This window comes from Oncorhynchus keta, chromosome 19 (genome assembly GCF_023373465.1).
Source record: "Oncorhynchus keta strain PuntledgeMale-10-30-2019 chromosome 19, Oket_V2, whole genome shotgun sequence".
NCBI classification, from domain to species: Eukaryota; Metazoa; Chordata; class Actinopteri; order Salmoniformes; family Salmonidae; genus Oncorhynchus; species Oncorhynchus keta.
Window position 1 is genome coordinate 87,105,726 of NC_068439.1, and position 19,511 is coordinate 87,125,236.

The 19,511-nt window shown below is 46.7% G+C and overlaps 1 protein-coding gene across 9 annotated transcripts in view; it reads left to right on the forward strand.

The window, feature by feature from the left end:
- Positions 1-19,511, forward strand: part of LOC118381393 (intersectin-2-like) — a 278,177-nt gene that overhangs the window by 147,599 nt on the left and 111,067 nt on the right. For 3 of the 9 annotated variants that reach the window (XM_052471714.1, XM_052471710.1, XM_052471711.1), the window contains exons 15-19: positions 575-715; positions 2,218-2,305; positions 2,460-2,599; positions 11,123-11,203; positions 13,906-14,045. In XM_052471714.1, the coding sequence (XP_052327674.1) occupies positions 575-715; positions 2,218-2,305; positions 2,460-2,599; positions 11,123-11,203; positions 13,906-14,045 (590 nt within the window). The remainder of the gene's footprint in view (positions 1-574; positions 716-2,217; positions 2,306-2,459; positions 2,600-11,122; positions 11,204-13,905; positions 14,046-19,511) is intronic. The other 6 variants (XM_052471716.1, XM_052471713.1, XM_052471719.1 and 3 more) reach the window with 6 other exon arrangements.

The following is a 19,511-nucleotide window of genomic DNA, read 5'->3' on the forward strand; positions in this document are numbered from 1 at the left end:
TCTATGTTGATAACGGTGACCCTGGCCGTGACCCCACTCTATGTTGATAACGGTGACCCTGGCCGTGACCCCACTCTATGTTGATAACGGTGACCCTGGCCGTGACCCCACTCTATGTTGATAATGGTGACCCTGGCCGTGACCCCACTCTATGTTGATAATGGTGACCCTGGCCGTGACCCCACTCTATGTTGATAATGGTGACCCTGGCCGTGACCCCACTCTATGTTGATAAAGGTGACCCTGGCCGTGACCCCACTCTATGTTGATAATGGTGACCCTGGCCGTGACCCCACTCTATGTTGATAAAGGTGACCCTGGCCGTGACCCCACTCTATGTTGATAATGGTGACCCTGGCCGTGACCCCACTCTATGTAGATAAAGGTGACCCTGGTTGTGACCCCACTCTATGTTGATAATGGTGACCCTGGCCGTGACCCCACTCTATGTTGATAATGGTGACCCTGGCCGTGACCCCACTCTATGTTGATAAAGGTGACCCTGGCCGTGACCCAGGGTCAGCACGCACAATTACACAATTACATTAACTCCTGATTGGTGGTTGGTCTCCAGGGCAGCAGACACAAGCAGTTATCAGATGGTCTCCGTGACGCCCAGAGTAAGAGGCGGATCCAAAGAGCGGAGATCGATCTCATCAATCAGCGGAGAGATGGGCGGGCCTCCAAGATCAACACCCTGCAGACACAGTTTGAGGTCAGAGCCAATCCCTCCATCTGTAATCATTCCATCGTTCTAGCCCTCCATCACCATCCCTCCTCCCCTCAATACGTCCATCCCTCCTCCCCTCAATACGTCCATCCCTCCACCACCACCCCTCCTCTCCTCAATACGTCCATCCCTCCTCCCCTCAATACGTCCATCCCTCCTCTCCTCAATACGTCCATCCCTCCTCCCCTCAATACGTCCATCCCTCCTCCCCTCAATACGTCCATCCCTCCTCCCCTCAATACGTCCATCCCTCCACCACCACCCCTCCTCTCCTCAATACGTCCATCCCTCCTCTCCTCAATACGTCCATCCCTCCTCTCCTCAATACGTCCATCCCTCCATCACCACCCCTCCTCTCCTCAATACGTCCACCCCTCCTCTCCTCAATACGTCCATCCCTCCTCCCCTCAATACGTCCACCCCTCCACCACCACCCCTCCTCTCCTCAATACGTCCATCCCTCCATCACCACCCCTCCTCCCCTCAATACGTCCACCCCTCCATCACCATCCCTCCTCTCCTCAATACGTCCATCCCTCCATCACCACCCCTCCTCTCCTCAATACGTCCATCCCTCCACCACCACCCCTCCTCCCCTCAATATGTCCATCCCTCCTCCCCTCAATACGTCCATCCCTCCTCCCTCAATACGTCCATCCCTCCTCCCCTCAATACGTCCACCCCTCCATCACCACCCCTCCTCTCCTCAATACGTCCATCCCTCCTCCCCTCAATACGTCCACCCCTCCATCACCACCCCTCCTCTCCTCAATACGTCCATCCCTCCTCTCCTCAATACGTCCATCCCTCCATCACCACCCCTCCTCCCCTCAATACGTCCACCCCTCCATCACCACCCCTCCTCTCCTCAATACGTCCATCCCTCCATCACCACCCCTCCTCCCCTCAATACGTCCACCCCTCCATCACCATCCCTCCTCTCCTCAATACGTCCATCCCTCCATCACCACCCCTCCTCCCCTCAATACGTCCATCCCTCCTCCCCTCAATACGTCCATCCCTCCACCACCACCCCTCCTCCCCTCAATACGTCCATCCCTCCATCACCACCCCTCCTCTCCTCAATACGTCCACCCCTCCATCACCACCCCTCCTCCCCTCAATACGTCCACCCCTCCATCACCACCCCTCCTCCCCTCAATACGTCCATCCCTCCACCACCACCCCTCCTCCCCTCAATACGTCCATCCCTCCACCACCACCCCTCCTCTCCTCAATACGTCCATCCCTCCTCTCCTCAATACGTCCATCCCTCCTCTCCTCAATACGTCCATCCCTCCATCACCACCCCTCCTCCCCTCAATACGTCCATCCCTCCAAAATAAAAAAATAAGGTTTACAGCAATACTGGTACTGTACAATAAACACGTGTCTCTCTTCTGTCCTCCAACACCATAGGTTAGTGGGCTCCAAGGAGCCAGCCAGCTATAGGTTACTATAAATACATGTGTGTCTGTGTACAATAGGACTACCAGAGGAAACTGTGTCAGTTGGTTCCACAGCAACAGAGACTGACAGAGAGACTCAAGAACATGGGCTGCAACAACATCCCTGGTAAGACACACACACACACACACACACACACACACACACACACACACACACACACACACAGACACAGACACACACACACACACACACTGCTCTCAACATTCTTTCAACCTTGAACTCTGTGCTGATCTCCATGACCTCTGACCTGTGTTGGTAGCTGTGGCAATGACCTCTGTAGGTGGCAGCGTTGCGGAGAAGGGCGTGGTCTGTCGGAGGCTGAAGGACCAATTAGACACTCTGGAGAGAGAGACAACCGACAAGCTGGCCATGATGGACCACTACCAGCAAGACCTTAAGGTACCACTACAGACCACTACAGACTAGTACATACCACTACAGACCACTACAGACTAGTACAAACCACTACAGACCACTACAGACTAGTACATACCACTACAAACCACTACAGACTAGTACAAACCACTACAGACCACTACAGACTAGTACATACCACTACAGACCACTACATACCAGTACAAACCACTACAGACCACTACAGACTAGTACATACCACTACAGACCACTACAGACTAGTACATACCACTACAGACCACTACAGACTAGTACATACCACTACAGACCAGTACAGACCACTACAGACCCCTACAGACCACTACCAGCAAGATATCAAAGTACAGACCACTAGAGACCAGCGAAAACCTGGACAGACCACTAGAGACCAGCGAAAACCTGGACAGACCACTAGAGACCAGCGAAAACCTGGACAGACCACTAGAGACACCGACCATATTCAACGGGTGTTGTACACTTTAGCTTAAACAATGACCCTATCAAGGTAAACAATGACCCTATCAAGGTAAACAATGACCCTAGCAAGGTAAACAATGACCCTAGCAAGGTAAACAATGACCCTAGCAAGGTAAACAATGACCCTAGCAAGGTAAACAATGACCCTAGCTCGGTAAACAATGACCCTAGCAAGGTAAACAATGACCCTAGCTCGGTAAACAATGACCCTAGCTCGGTAAACAATGACCCTAGCAAGGTAAACAATGACCCTAGCTCGGTAAACAATGACCCTAGCTCGGTAAACAATGACCCTAGCTCGGTAAACAATGACCCTAGCTCGGTAAACAATGACCCTAGCAAGGTAAACAATGACCCTAGCAAGGTAAACAATGACCCTAGCTCGGTAAACAATGACCCTAGCAAGGTAAACAATGACCCTAGCAAGGTAAACAATGACCCTAGCAAGGTAAACAATGACCCTAGCAAGGTAAACAATGACCCTGGCAAGGTAAACAATGACCCTGGCAAGGTAAACAATGACCCAGGCAAGGTAAACAATGACCCTAGCAAGGTAAACAATGACCCTAGCTCGGTAAACAATGACCCTAGCAAGGTAAACAATGACCCTAGCTCGGTAAACAATGACCCTAGCTCGGTAAACAATGACCCTAGCAAGGTAAACAATGACCCTAGCAAGGTAAACAATGACCCTAGCAAGGTAAACAATGACCCTAGCAAGGTAAACAATGACCCTAGCTCGGTAAACAATGACCCTAGCAAGGTAAACAATGACCCTAGCAAGGTAAACAATGACCCTAGCAAGGTAAACAATGACCCTAGCAAGGTAAACAATGACCCTAGCAAGGTAAACAATGACCCTAGCAAGGTAAACAATGACCCTAGCAAGGTAAACAATGACCCTAGCAAGGTAAACAATGACCCTAGCAAGGTAAACAATGACCCTAGCAAGGTAAACAATGACCCTAGCAAGGTAAACGGTGTGTAAGATCACACACGTCATGTTAGCTAACGAGCCACTACACTACATGAATCTGCTGGGAGCTAGCTAACAGTAGGCTCTACCTAGCAAAGCAAACGGTTCTGGGATATGAATAATAACGTCATACACGTAACGTTAGCTAGGGAGACAGCCAGCTAACGTTATCTAGGGAGACAGCCAGCTAACGTTAGCTAGGGAGACAGCCAGCTAACGTTAGCTAGGGAGCCAGCCAGCTAACGTTAGCTAGGGAGACAGCCAGCTAACGTTAGCTAGGGAGACAGCCAGCTAACGTTAGCTAGGGAGACAGCCAGCTAACGTTAGCTAGGGAGCCAGCCAGCTAACGTTAGCTAGGGAGACAGCCAGCTAACGTTGGCTAGGGAGCCAGCCAGCTAACGTTAGCTAGGGAGCCAGCCAGCTAACGTTAGCTAGGGAGCCAGCCAGCTAACGTTAGCTAGGGAGCCAGCCAGCTAACGTTAGCTAGGGAGACAGCCAGCTAACGTTAGCTCGGGAGCCAGCCAGCTAACGTTAGCTAGGGAGCCAGCCAGCCAACCTGTCTAGATCAACAATACCATCAGGGTCATGTTATAGTCAACCTGTCTAGATCAACAATACCATCAGGGTCATGTTATAGTTCAGCCTGTCTAGATCAACAATACCATCAGGGTCATGTTATAGTTCAGCCTGTCTAGATCAACAATACCATCAGGGTCATGTTATAGTTCAGCCTGTCTAGATCAGCAATACCATCAGGGTCATGTTATAGTTCAGCCTGTCTAGATCAACAATACCATCAGGGTCATGTTATAGTTCAGCCTGTCTAGATCAGCAATACCATCAGGGTCATGTTATAGTCAACCTGTCTAGATCAACAATACCATCAGGGTCATGTTATAATTCAGCCTGTCTAGATCAACAATACCATCAGGGTCATGTTATAATTCAGCCTGTCTAGATCAACAATACCATCAGGGTCATGTTATAGTCAACCTGTCTAGATCAACAATACCATCAGGGTCATGTTATAGTTCAGCCTGTCTAGATCAACAATACCATCAGGGTCATGTTATAGTCAGCCTGTCTAGATCAACAATACCATCAGGGTCATGTTATAGTTCAGCCTGTCTAGATCAACAATACCATCAGGGTCATGTTATAGTTCAGCCTGTCTAGATCAACAATACCATCAGGGTCATGTTATAGTCAGCCTGTCTAGATCAACAATACCATCAGGGTCATGTTATAGTTCAGCCTGTCTAGATCAACAATACCATCAGGGTCATGTTATAGTTCAGCCTGTCTAGATCAACAATACCATCAGGGTCATGTTATAGTTCAGCCTGTCTAGATCAACAATACCATCAGGGTCATGTTATAGTCAGCCTGTCTAGATCAACAATACCATCAGGGTCATGTTATAGTTCAGCCTGTCTAGATCAACAATACCATCAGGGTCATGTTATAGTCAGCCTGTCTAGATCAACAATACCATCAGGGTCATGTTATAGTCAGCCTGTCTAGATCAACAATACCATCAGGGTCATGTTATAGTTCAGCCTGTCTAGATCAACAATACCATCAGGGTCATGTTATAGTCAGCCTGTCTAGATCAACAATACCATCAGGGTCATGTTATAGTTCAGCCTGTCTAGATCAACAATACCATCAGGGTCATGTTATAGTTCAGCCTGTCTAGATCAACAATACCATCAGGGTCATGTTATAGTTCAGCCTGTCTAGATCAACAATACCATCAGGGTCATGTTATAGTCAGCCTGTCTAGATCAACAATACCATCAGGGTCATGTTATAGTTCAACCTGTCTAGATCAACAGGGTGTCATGACTCTCTCCTGGGTCAAATGTGCATGGCTGACAGATAGACAGACCAGCTTGGAACATGGCTGACAGATAGCCAGACCAGTTTGGAACATGGCTGACAGATAGCCAGACCAGTTTGGAACATGGCTGACAGATAGCCAGACCAGCTTGGAACATGGCTGACAGTTAGCCAGACCAGTTTGGAACATGGCTGACAGATAGCCAGACCAGTTTGGAACATGGCTGACAGATAGCCAGACCAGCTTGGAACATGGCTGACAGATAGACAGACCAGCTTGGAACATGGCTGACAGATAGACAGACCAGCTTGGAACATGGCTGACAGATAGCCAGACCAGCTTGGAACATGGCTGACAGATAGACAGACCAGCTTGGAACATGGCTGACAGATAGACAGACCAGCTTGGAACATGGCTGACAGATAGACAGACCAGCTTGGAACATGGCTGACAGATAGACAGACCAGCTTGGAACATGGCTGACAGATAGCCAGACCAGCTTGGAACATGGCTGACAGATAGACAGACCAGTTTGGAACATGGCTGACAGATAGACAGACCAGTTTGGAACATGGCTGACAGATAGACAGACCAGTTTGGAACATGGCTGACAGATAGCCAGACCAGCTTGGAACATGGCTGACAGATGGACAGACCAGTTTGGAACATGGCTGACAGATAGACAGACCAGTTTGGAACATGGCTGACAGATAGACAGACCAGTTTGGCACATGGCTGACAGATAGACAGACCAGCTTGGAACATGGCTGACAGATAGACAGACCAGCTTGGAACATGGCTGACAGATAGACAGACCAGCTTGGAACATGGCTGACAGATAGACAGAGCTTCTTGGTACATGGCTGACAGATAGACAGACCATCTTGGAACATGGCTGACAGATAGACAGACCTACAGGAGAGGAGAGTGGGGAGTTGTGTCGGTTTTGACACCTTAAGACCCGGTCATAAATTGTGTGCCCCAAAATGTTCTTTCTTGTGCTGTGTGTAGAGAGATACTCTTGCCTCCAAAACCTTTTTCTGAAGACAGTGAATATGAGACAATATTTAATAGATAAGGTAAGGGTTAGGTTAAGAATGGACCGTGGGGATCTAAAGAATAATCCTGTCATATTGCTTTTCATTTTGTGATGTCATTAAAAACTGTGTAACGAAAATACTGTAACTTAGGAAGGAAACACATTCTAGCTGTCAAGTTTCCATCCAATAGGATGTTAATACGATATGAAGAACAATGAAACTATTTGTGTTAAGATATGAATGTGATTTCAGTTTTCTAATGAGATGATGATTTTTCGTGTCTGTTGCACATTAACTAAGCCCCTAATTAGCTCAGACGAGCATGTCAATGTGATGGAACTGCCTTTCCGACCAGAGTGCTTAAAAGGACTCGCTAATAATTAATAATATCAGATCAGAAAGTGTGGAGCGATGGCTACAGTGCTGAAAATGGTAAGTCCAGCACATTAACGGATTGCTACTGCCGTGTAAAGTGACTCAACACGAGGTGAGAAGATAACCTCCACTACGAGACCAGAAAGATTCAGTCTGCAGCTACGCCATGGAAAAGTGGTCCTAGAACTTTGACTAAAGACACAAGGTGGGAAGGAAGAAATCGCATCTCAGACAATCACTGGTGAATCTGAGTATCTGAACACCTCCACTACCAGGGAAGCTCTACAACTAAGAAGGACATTGTGACCTCTGGTGGACAAGCCGAGCCTGACACCGAAGTCGAGCCTGACACCGAAGTCGAGCCTGACACCGAAGCCGAGCCTGACACCGAAGCCGAGCCTTACACCGAAGCCGAGCCTTACACCGATGTCGAGCCTTACACCGAAGTCGAGCCTGACACCGATGTCGAGCCTTACACCGAAGTCGAGCCTGACACCGAAGCCGAGCCTGACACCGAAGCCGAGCCTGACACCGAAGCCGAGCCTGACACCGGCCGAGCCTTACACCGAAGTCGAGCCTGACACCGAAGCCGAGCCTGACACCGAAGCCGAGCCTGACACCGGCCGAGCCTGACACCGGGCCGAGCCTGACACCGAAGTCGAGCCTTACACCGAAGCCGAGCCTGACACGAAGCCGAGCCTGACACCGAAGCCGAGCCTGACACCGAAGCCGAGCCTGACACCGAAGCCGAGCCTGACACGAGCCGAGCCTGACACCGAAGCCGAGCCTTACACCGAAGTCGAGCCTGACACCGGCCGAGCCTGACACCGGGCCGAGCCTTACACTGAAGCCGAGTCTGACACCGAAGCCGAGCCTGACACCGAAGCCGAGCCTTACACCGAAGCCGAGCCTGACACCGAAGCCGAGCCTGACACCGAAGCCGAGCCTGACACCGAAGCCGAGCCTGACACCGAAGCCGAGCCTGACACCGAAGCCGAGCCTGACACCGAAGCCGAGCCTGACACCGAAGCCGAGCCTGACACCGAAGCCGAGCCTGACACCGAAGCCGAGCCTGACACCGAAGCCGAGCCTGACACCGAAGCCGAGCCTTACACCGAAGCCGAGCCTGACACCGAAGCCGAGTCTGACACCGAAGCCGAGCCTGACACCGAAGCCGAGCCTGACACCGAAGCCGAGCCTGACACCGAAGCCGAGCCTGACACCGAAGCCGAGCCTGACACCGAAGCCGAGCCTGACACCGAAGCCGAGTCTGACACCGAAGCCGAGCCTGACACCGAAGCCGAGTCTGACACCGAAGGGTGAACTACAACTCCCCGTCCCCATAGAAGGGTTGATTGGTTCAATAGAGAGACGACAAACAAAGACATTGTAAGTATATAGTAGGTGGGAGGAGATAAGTAGCTAAATATAGCTAGGATACCAGTAGACCGTGTACCTCGCCCCCTCCTCTCGGGCACTGCAGATAGAGGAATGCCCACATGCAGAAATACCCCAAATTGCAATCACACACTATTGTCTGGAGTGCACCCACCCTGACAGACATCCAGAACCGCTACTCTGCACAGATGGGCCCGGCGGGGCTCCAGAGCACGATGACGAGTCTGAAGGACCAGCTCTCCCAGCTCCATGGCACCATCTGCTAGACCTTAAGACCCGCCTGGAGACGGAGATCTCAGAGTACAGGAGACTGTTGGATGGAGAGGACCACAGCACCACCCAACTGGTTACCAAGACAATCACCAAGATGACCGCCGTGATCCGTCAGATCATTGATGGAACCTACCAAGATCTTTGCCGTCAACAGACGAAAACACGAAGAAGAAAAAAACATCTCCTTTGTATTGTCCTCAGAATATGATCCTAATAATAACTAGTGAAAAACATGCTTCTTCCTTCCTGCCTTCCTTCCTTCCAGCCTTCCTGCCTTCTTGCCTTCCTGCCTTCCTTCCTGCCTTCCTTCCTGCCTTCCTGCCTTCCTGCCTTCCTTCCTTCCTTCCTTCCTGCCTTCCTGCCTTCCTGCCTTCCTGCCTGCCTTCCTGCCTTCCTTCCTTCCTTCCTTCCTTCCTGCCTTCCTTTATTTTGCTGCCTGTGGATTCCTTTAACTGTTCTCTTTCTCCCTCTTCTTTCTTTCGACCCATCCTTTCCGTCCCTCCCTCCATTCCTCTTTCCTCCCTCTCTGTCCCCTACCTCCATTCCTCTCTCCTCTCCCTCTCTACCATCACTCTCTCCTCTCCCTCTCTACCCTCCCTCCGTCTCCCCTCCCTCTCTACCCTCCCTCCGTCTCCCCACCCTCTCCCCGCCGTCTCCCCCTCTCTCCCCTCCCTCTCCCTTCCTCCGACTCCCCTCCCTCCCTCCGTCTCCCCTTTCTCCCTCTCCCTTCCTCCGACTCCCCTCCCTCCCTCCGTCTCCCCTTTCTCCCTCATCCCCCTCCCTCCTTTGTTTCCCCTCTCTCCCTCTCCCTCGTCTCCCCTCATCACCCCTCCCTCTACCTCTCTCGCCTCCCCTCCCTCCCTCTCGCTCCCTCCCTCTTTCTCCCCTCTCTCTCTCTCCCCTCCCTCTCTCCCTCTCCCCTCCCCTCCGTTTCCCTCCCTCTCCCTCGTCTCCCCTCCCTCCCTCCCCCCTCCCTCTCTCCCTCTCCCCCTCTCTCCCCTCCCTCTCTCTCCCCTCTCCCTCATCTCTCCTCCCTCTCCCTCGTCTCTCCTCCCTCTCTCTCCCTCCCTCCCTCTCTCCCTCTCCCCTCCCTCTCTCCCTCTCCCCTCCCTCTCTCCCTCTCCCCTCCCTCCCTTTTCTTCTCTCTCCCCTCTCCCTCATCTCCCCTCCCTCTCTCTCCCCTCTCCCTCGTCTCTCCTCCCTCTCTCTCTCTCCTTTCCTCTCTCCCTCTCCCCTCCGTTTCCCTCCCTCTCCCTCGTCTCCCTCCCTCCCTCTCTCCCTTTTCCCTCCCTTTCCCTCCCTCTCCCTCGTCTCCCCTCCCCCCCTCTCTCCCTTTCCCCTCCCTCTCTTTTTCTTCTCTCTCCCCTCTCCCTCATCTCCCCTCCCTCCCTCTCCCCTCTCCCTCCGTCTCCCCTACCTCTCTCTCTCCCCTCCCTCCCTCTGTCTCTCTCTCCCATCCCTCTCTCTCCCCCTCCCTCCCTCCCTCCCTCCCTCCCTCCCTCCCTCCCTCCCTCCCTCCCTCCCTCCCTCCCTCCCCTCCCTCCCTCCCTCCCTCCCTCCGTCTCCCTCTCCCCTCCCTCCCTCCGTCTCTCTCTCCCCTCCTCCCTCTCGCCCCTCCCTCTCTCTCTTCCCTCCCTCCGTCTCTCTCTCCCCTCCCTCTCGCCCCTCCCTCCCTCTCTCCCTTTCCCCTCCCTCTCTTTTTCTTCTCTCTCCCCTCTCCCTCATCTCCCCTCCCTCCCTCTCCCCTCTCCCTCCGTCTCCCCTACCTCTCTCTCTCCCCTCCCTCCCTCTGTCTCTCTCTCCCATCCCTCTCTCTCCCTCCCCCTCCCTCCCTCCCTCCCTCCCTCCCTCCCTCCCTCCCTCCCTCCCTCCCTCCCTCCCTCCCCCTCCCTCCCTCCCTCTCCCCTCCCTCCCTCCGTCTCTCTCTCCCATCCCTCTCTCTCTCCCCTCCCCTTCCGTATCCCCTCCCTCCCTCCGTCTCTCCCCTCCCTCCCTCCGTCTCTCCCCTCCCTCCCTCCGTCTCTCTCTCCCCTCCCTCTCTCTCTCCCTCCCTCCGTCTCCCTCTCTCTCCCTCCCTCTCGCCCCTCCGTCTCTCTCTCTCCCCTCCCTCTCGCCCCTCCCTCTCTCTCTCCCTCCCTCCTCCCTAGTCAGTCGATATGGATGACTGTGTTCTACAGTCTCTTCTCTCGCTGCTGGGCTGTCTCAGTCAACTCTTCCTCCTTATCAAGGTTATTCTCCTTTCTGTCTGTCCCTCCATCTGCATATTTCTGTTTATCATTAGTTTATCAACTCCCCTTCTTTTCCCTTGCTTTCTTCATTATTATATCAGTCCCTCATAGTGATAGTATTACTGATGAATACTTTGCTTAGTTTTTGTTTACATTTCATTTCCATGATGAGTTATAATGGTTGTGTTGTGGTTGTATGATGGTTGTGTTGTGGTTGTGTTTTGTGTTGTGGTTGTGTTGTGGTTGTGTTGTGGTTATGTTTGTATGTGGTTGTGTTGTGTTTGGGTTGTGGATATGTTATGGTTGTGTTATGTTTGAGTTGTGTTTGTATGATGGTTGTGTTATGGTTGTGTTGTGGCTGTGGTTGTGTTGTGCTGTGGTTGTGTTGTGCTGTGGTTGTGTTGTGGCTGTGGTTGTGTTGTGGTTGTGGTTGTGTTGTGGTTGTGGTTGTGTTGTGCTGTGGTTGTGTTGTGCTGTGGTTGTGTTGTGGCTGTGGTTGTGTTGTGGTTGTGGTTGTGTTGTGGCTGTGGTTGTGTTGTGGTTGTGGTTGTGTTGTGCTGTGGTTGTGTTGTGGTTGTGGTTGTGTTGTGCTGTGGTTGTGTTGTGCTGTGGTTGTGTTGTGCTGTGGTTGTGTTGTGGCTGTGGTTGTGTTGTGGTTGTGGTTGTGTTGTGCTGTGGTTGTGCTGTGGTTGTGTTGTGCTGTGGTTGTGTTGTGGCTGTGGTTGTGTTGTGGTTGTGGTTGTGTTGTGCTGTGGTTGTGTTGTGCTGTGGTTGTGTTGTGGCTGTGGTTGTGTTGTGGTTGTGGTTGTGTTGTGCTGTGGTTGTGTTGTGGCTGTGGTTGTGTTGTGGTTGTGGTTGTGTTGTGGCTGTGGTTGTGTTGTGGTTGTGGTTGTGTTGTGGCTGTGGTTGTGTTGTGGTTGTGGTTGTGTTGTGCTGTGGTTGTGTTGTGGTTGTGGTTGTGTTGTGGTTGTGGTTGTGTTGTGCTGTGGTTGTGTTGTGCTGTGGTTGTGTTGTGCTGTGGTTGTGTTGTGGCTGTGGTTGTGTTGTGGTTGTGGTTGTGTTGTGCTGTGGTTGTGTTGTGCTGTGGTTGTGTTGTGGTTGTGTTGTGGCTGTGGTTGTGTTGTGGCTGTGGTTGTGTTGTGCTGTGGTTGTGTTGTGGTTGTGTTGTGGCTGTGGTTGTGTTGTGCTGTGGTTGTGTTGTGGCTGTGGTTGTGTTGTGGCTGTGGTTGTGTTGTGCTGTGGTTGTGTTGTGCTGTGGTTGTGTTGTGGCTGTGGTTGTGCTGTGGTTGTGTTGTGGTTGTGTTGTGGCTGTGGTTGTGTTGTGCTGTGGTTGTGTTGTGGCTGTGGTTGTGTTGTGGCTGTGGTTGTGTTGTGGCTGTGGTTGTGGTTGTGTTGTGGTTGTGTTGTGGCTGTGGTTGTGTGATGGTTATAGTTGTGTGATGGTTATGTGATGTTGTGGTTATGTGATGGTTATAGTTGTGTGATGGTTATAGTCGTGTGATGGTTATGTGATGTTGTGTTTATGTGATGGTTATAGTTGTGTGATGGTTATAGTCGTGTGATGGTTATAGTTGTGTGATGGTTATGTGATGTTGTGGTTATGTGATGGTTATAGTTGTGTGATGGTTATAGTTGTGTGATGGTTATAGTTGTGTGATGGTTATGTGATGGTTATAGTTGTGTGATGGTTATGTGATGTTGTGGTTATGTGATGGTTATGTGATGGTTATAGTTGTGTGATGGTTATAGTTATGTGATGGTTATAGTTGTGTGATGGTTATGTGATGGTTATAGTTTTGTGATGGTTAAGTGATGGTTATAGTTGTGTGATGGTTATGTGATGGTTATAGTTGTGTGATGGTTATAGTTGTGTGATGGTTATGTGATGTTGTGGTTATGTGATGGTTATAGTTATGTGATGGTTATAGTTGTGTGATGGTTATAGTCGTGTGATGGTTATAGTCGTGTGATGGTTATAGTCGTGTGATGGTTATAGTTTTGTGATGGTTATGTGATGGTTAAGTGATGGTTATAGTTGTGTGATGGTTATGTGATGGTTATAGTTGTGTGATGGTTATGTGATGGTTATAGTTATGTGATGGTTATAGTTATGTGATGGTTATAGTTGTGTGATGGTTATGTGATGTTGTGGTTATGTGATGGTTATAGTTATGTGATGGTTATAGTCGTGTGATGTTATAGTTGTATGATGGTTATGTGATGTTGTGGCTATGTGATGGTTATAGTTGTGTGATGGTTATAGTTGTGTGATGGTTATGTGATGGTTATAGTTGTGTGATGGTTATGTGATGTTGTGGTTATGTGATGGTTATAGTTGTGTGATGGTTATAGTTGTGTTATGGTTATGTGATGGTTATAGTTGTGTGATGGTTATGTGATGTTGTGGCTATGTGATGGTTATGTGATGTTGTGGTTATGTGATGGTTATGTGATGGTTATAGTTGTGTGATGGTTATGTGATGTTGTGGTTATGTGATGGTTATAGTTGTGTGATGGTTATGTGATGTTGTGGCTATGTGATGGTTATAGTTGTGTGATGTTGTGGTTATGTGATGGTTATGTGATGGTTATAGTTGTGTGATGGTTATGTGATGTTGTGGTTATGTGATGGTTATAGTTGTGTGATGGTTATGTGATGGTTATAGTTGTGTGATGGTTTTGTGATGTTGTGGTTATGTTAGGACCTGAGGGAGCGGAAGGGGAAGCAGCAGGCTGTTCTGGAGGACCTCTGCCGGGTCAAGGAGCTGAAACTGAGAGAGATGGAGAGAGGGAGAGAGGAGGAGAGAGAGAGAAAGAGGAGGGGGGATGAAGAGGCTGCCAGGTGAGTCAAAGACACACTAAACGTCCAATATACTGACCGTTGTATAGTTCTACATTTGGTCGTTATTTTTTATTTTACCTTTTATTTAACCAGGCAAGTCAGTTAAGAACAAATTATTATTTTCAATGACGGCCTGGGAACAGTGGGTTAACTGTCTTGTTCAGGGGCAGAATGACAGATTGTACATTGTCAGCTCAGGGATTTGATCTTGCAACCTTTCGGTTACTAGTCCAGTGCTCTAACCACTAGACTACCTACCGCCCCAGTATAGAATAGATAGTATAGAATAGATAGTATAGAATAGATAGTGAAGAATAGATAGTATAGAATAGATAGTATAGAATAGATAGTATAGAATAGATAGTATAGAATAGATAGTATAGAATAGATAGTATAGAATAGATAGTATAGAATAGATAGTATAGAATAGATAGTATAGAATAGATAGTATAGAATAGATAGTATAGAATAGATAGTATAGAATAGATAGTATAGAATAGATAGTGAAGAATAGATAGTATAGAATAGATAGTATAGAATAGATAGTATAGAATAGATAGTATAGAATAGATAGTATAGAATAGATAGTATAGAATAGATAGTATAGAATAGATAGTGAAGAATAGATAGTATAGAATAGATAGTATAGAATAGATAGTATAGAATAGATAGTATAGAATAGATAGTATAGAATAGATAGTATAGAATAGATAGTGTAGAATAGATAGTATAGAATAGATAGTATAAAATAGATAGTATAGAATAGATAGTATAGAATAGATAGTATAGAATAGATAGTGAAGAATAGATAGTATAGAATAGATAGTATAGAATAGATAGTATAGAATAGATAGTATAGAATAGATAGTATAGAATAGATAGTATAGATAGTATAGAATAGATAGTATAGAATAGATAGTATAGAATAGATAGTATAGAATAGATAGTGTAGAATAGATAGTATAGAATAGATAGTATAGAATAGATAGTATAAAATAGATAGTATAGAATAGATAGTATAGAATAGATAGTATAGAATAGATAGTATAGAATAGATAGTATAGAATAGATAGTATAGAATAGATAGTATAGAATAGATAGTATAGATAGTATAGAATAGATAGTATAGAATAGATAGTATAGAATAGATAGTATAGAATAGATAGTATAGAATAGATAGTATAGAATAGATAGTATAGAATAGATAGTATAGAATAGATAGTGAAGAATAGATAGTATAGATAGTATAGAATAGATAGTATAGAATAGATAGTATAGAATAGATAGTATAGAATAGATAGTGAAGAATAGATAGTATAGAATAGATAGTATAGAATAGATAGTATAGAATAGATAGTATAGAATAGATAGTATAGAATAGATAGCTGCCGCCCCGTCCGTAAACACAGCACTGATCTGTATTTGGTCTACAAAATATTTTCCCCGGGATTTAGATAGATGTGTTTTTGAGAAGTTCAATCAAAGCTTTCTAGTGTCTCCTTCAGCAGTGGGGTCTGTTTACCAAAGCTTTCTAGTGTCTCCTTCAGCAGTGGGGTCTGTTTACCAAAGCTTTCTAGTGTCTCCTTCAGCAGTGGGGTCTGTTTACCAAAGCTTTCTAGTGTCTCCTTCAGCAGTGGGGTCTGTTTACCAAAGCTTTCTAGTGTCTCCTTCAGCAGTGGGGTCTGTTTACCAAAGCTTTCTAGTGTCTCCTTCAGCAGTGGGGTCTGTTTACCAAAGCTTTCTAGTGTCTCCTTCAGTCCTTCAGCAGTGGGGTCTGTTTACCAAAGCTTTCTAGTGTCTTCTTCAGAAGTGGGGTCTGTTTACCAAAGCTTTCTAGTGTCTCCTTCAGCAGTGGGGTCTGTTTACCAAAGCTTTCTAGTGTCTCCTTCAGCAGTGGGGTCTGTTTACCAAAGCTTTCTAGTGTCTCCTTCAGCAGTGGGGTCTGTTTACCAAAGCTTTCTAGTGTCTCCTTCAGCAGTGGGGTCTGTTTACCAAAGCTTTCTAGTGTCTCCTTCAGCAGTGGGGACTGTTTAATGAAGCATTCAAGGAAAAGGACACCCTCCCTACAATCAATAATGGTGGAGCATCGATAGTGCTGTGGGGTTGCTCTTCTGCCTCTGGTACTGGGACCATGAGCAGATTATCAAGGTGTTTTGGAGTGTAATGTTCAACTCAGTGTCCGAAAAATGTTCTCTCTGTTGAAGGTTGTGGGTCTTCAAGCAGGGCAATGCTTGTGGACTTCAATGCACATCAGCTGTATGTGACCAGGCAACAAAAAAACTTTTCAAGCTGAACCTTCATAAAATAACCGCTGCACACAGCCTACATGATTGTCACCGTATTGTCATAGTCAATATCAAATAAAATTGTATTGGTCACATACACATGGTTAGCGGATGTTATTGCGAGTTTAGCGAATAGCTAATACAGTGCATTCGGAAAGTATTCAGACCCCTTGACTTTTTCCACATGTTGTTACGTTACAGCCTTATTCTAAAATGGATTGAATAAATACAAAAAGAAAATCCTCATCAATCTACACACAATATAATGACATTAATGTATTAAACATAACAGTAAAAATACCTTATTTACCACAATACCACAAAATACCACAAATTTACCACAAAGTATTCAGACCCTTTGCTATGGGACTCGAATTGAGCTCAGGTGCATCCTGTTTCCATTGATCATCCTTGAGATGTTTCTACAACTGTTTCTACAACTTGATTTGGAGTTCACCCGTGCTAAATTTAATTGATTGGACATGATTTGGAAAGGCACAAACCTAGCTAATTAAGGTCACACAGTTGACAGTGCATGTCAGAGCAAAAACCAAGCCATGAGGTCAAAGGAATTGTTCGAATTGTTCGTAGAGCTCTGAGACAGGATTGTGTTGAGTCACAGATCTGAGGAAGGGTAACAAAACATTTCTGGCGCATTGAAGGTCCCCAAGAACTAAGTGGCCTCCATTATTCTTAAATTTAAGACGTTTTGTACCACCAACACTTTTCCTGGAGCTGGCCTCCTGGCCAAACTGAGTAATCGCTGGAGAAAGGCCTTAGTCAGGGAGGTGACCAAGAACCCGATGGTCACTCTGACAGAGCTCCAATGTTCCTCTGTGGAGATGGGAGAACCTTCCAGAAGGACAACCATCTCTGCAGCACTCCACCAATCAGGCCTTTATGGTAGAGTGGCCAGACGGAAGATACTCCTCAGTAAAAGGAGCATGACAGACCGCTTGGAGTTTGCCAAAAGGCACCTAAAGACTCTGATGAAACCTTGTCTGATGAAACCTTGAAACCTTGTCTGATGAAACCAAGATTAAACTCTTTAACCAAGGGCCTGGAGGAAACCTGGCGCCAGCGCCATCCCTACAGTGAAGCTGTGGTGGCAACATTTACCAGGATCGAGGCAAAGATAAACAGAACAAAGTACAGAGAGATCATTGATGAAAATCTGCTCCAGAGTGCTCAGGACTTCACACTGGGGCAAAGGTTCACCTTCCAACAGAACAAGCACACAGCCATTACAACGCAGGAGTGGTTGCAGGACAAGTCTCTGAATGCCCTTGAGTGGCCCAGCCAGAGCCCAGACTTGAACCCGATCGAACATCTCTGGAGAGACCTGAAAATAGCTATGCGGCAACGCTCCCCATCCAACCTGACAGAGCTTGAGAGTATCTGCAGAGAAGAATGGGAGGAACTCCCCAAATACAGGTGTGCCAAGCTGGTAGCATCATACCCAAGAAGGCTTGAGGCTGTAATCGCTGCCAAAGGTGCTTCAACAAAGTACTGAGTAGAGGGTCTGAATACTAATGTAAATGTGATATTTCAGTTTTTTTTTTTATACATTTGCAAACATTTTTTCAAATCTGTTAGGGGGTATTGTGATGTCATTATGGGGTATTGTGATGTCATTATGGGGTATTGTGATGTCATTATGGGGTATTGTGATGTCATTATGGGGTATTGTGTGTAGATTGATGAGGAAAAATTCATTTAATACATTTTAGAATAAGGCTGTAACATAAATACCTTCTGAATGCACTATAGCACTAACACATTAGTAAATCATTCAGTACAGTCAGCAAGCACTTTAGCAGTTACACCGACAGGCCCCTTTGACTATAAATTAAAAAAAACAAAAGCCTTGGAAGAATTCCAGTGTTGGATAGTCAGCTAGCTAACATGGTGCCCCTCTCTGTTTTAGTGTTTCAGTCGGCTAAACTAACTAGCTAAGTAAAAGTTAAAAACAATACTACAAAATATAGCTAGCTCTCTTTCTTCCCCTTCATTTTTGAGAAAATGTATTTGTTCAAAATTGTTCAACTATTGTCCTTCTCCCTCTTTGAGTCAACTACTTGCCACATTTTACTCACTTCAGTGCTAGCTAGCTGTAGCTTATGCTTTCAGTACTAGATTTATTCTCTGATCTTTTGATTGGGTGGACAAATGTCGGTTCATGTTGCAAGAGCTCTGATAGGTTGGAGGCCATCCTCCAGAAGTTGTCATAATTACTGTTAAAGTCTATGGAAGTGTGTGAGAACCATGAGCCTCCTCGGTTTTGTATTAAAGTCAATGTACCCAGAGGAGGACAGAAGCTAGCTGTCCTCCGGCTACACCATGGTGCTACTCTACATAGTGCTGTTCAGGCTACTATAGACCATAGCAAAACAGTTTTCATAAATTATTTGGAGATGTGAACATATTTAATAAAAACAGTACAGTAGTAGAATAATAGGTAAGAACTCAGAACTATGAAATAATACATATGGAATCATGTAGTAACATGTAGAATCATGTAGTAACATATAGAATCATGTAGTAACATATAGAATCATGTAGTAACATATAGAATCATGTAGTAACATGTAGAATCATATGGAATCATGTAGTAACATATAGAATCATATGGAATCATATGGAATCATGTAGTAACATGTAGAATCATGTAGAATCATATGGAATCATGTAGTAACATGTAGAATCATGTAGTAACATGTAGAATCATATGGAATCATGTAGTAACATGTAGAATCATATGGAATCATATGGAATCATGTAGTAACATGTAGAATCATATGGAATCATGTAGTAACATGTAGAATCATATGGAATCATGTAGAATCATGTAGAATCATGTAGTAACATGTAGACTCATATGGAATCATGTAGAATCATGTAGAATCATGTAGTAACATGTAGTAACATGTAGAATCATATGGAATCATGGAGTAACATGTAGAATCATGTAGTAACATGTAGAATCATATGGAATCATGTAGTAACATGTAGAATCATATGGAATCATATGGAATCATGTAGTAACATGTAGAATCATATGGAATCATGTAGTAACATGTAGAATCATATGGAATCATGTAGAATCATGTAGAATCATGTAGTAACATGTAGACTCATATGGAATCATGTAGAATCATGTAGAATCATGTAGTAACATGTA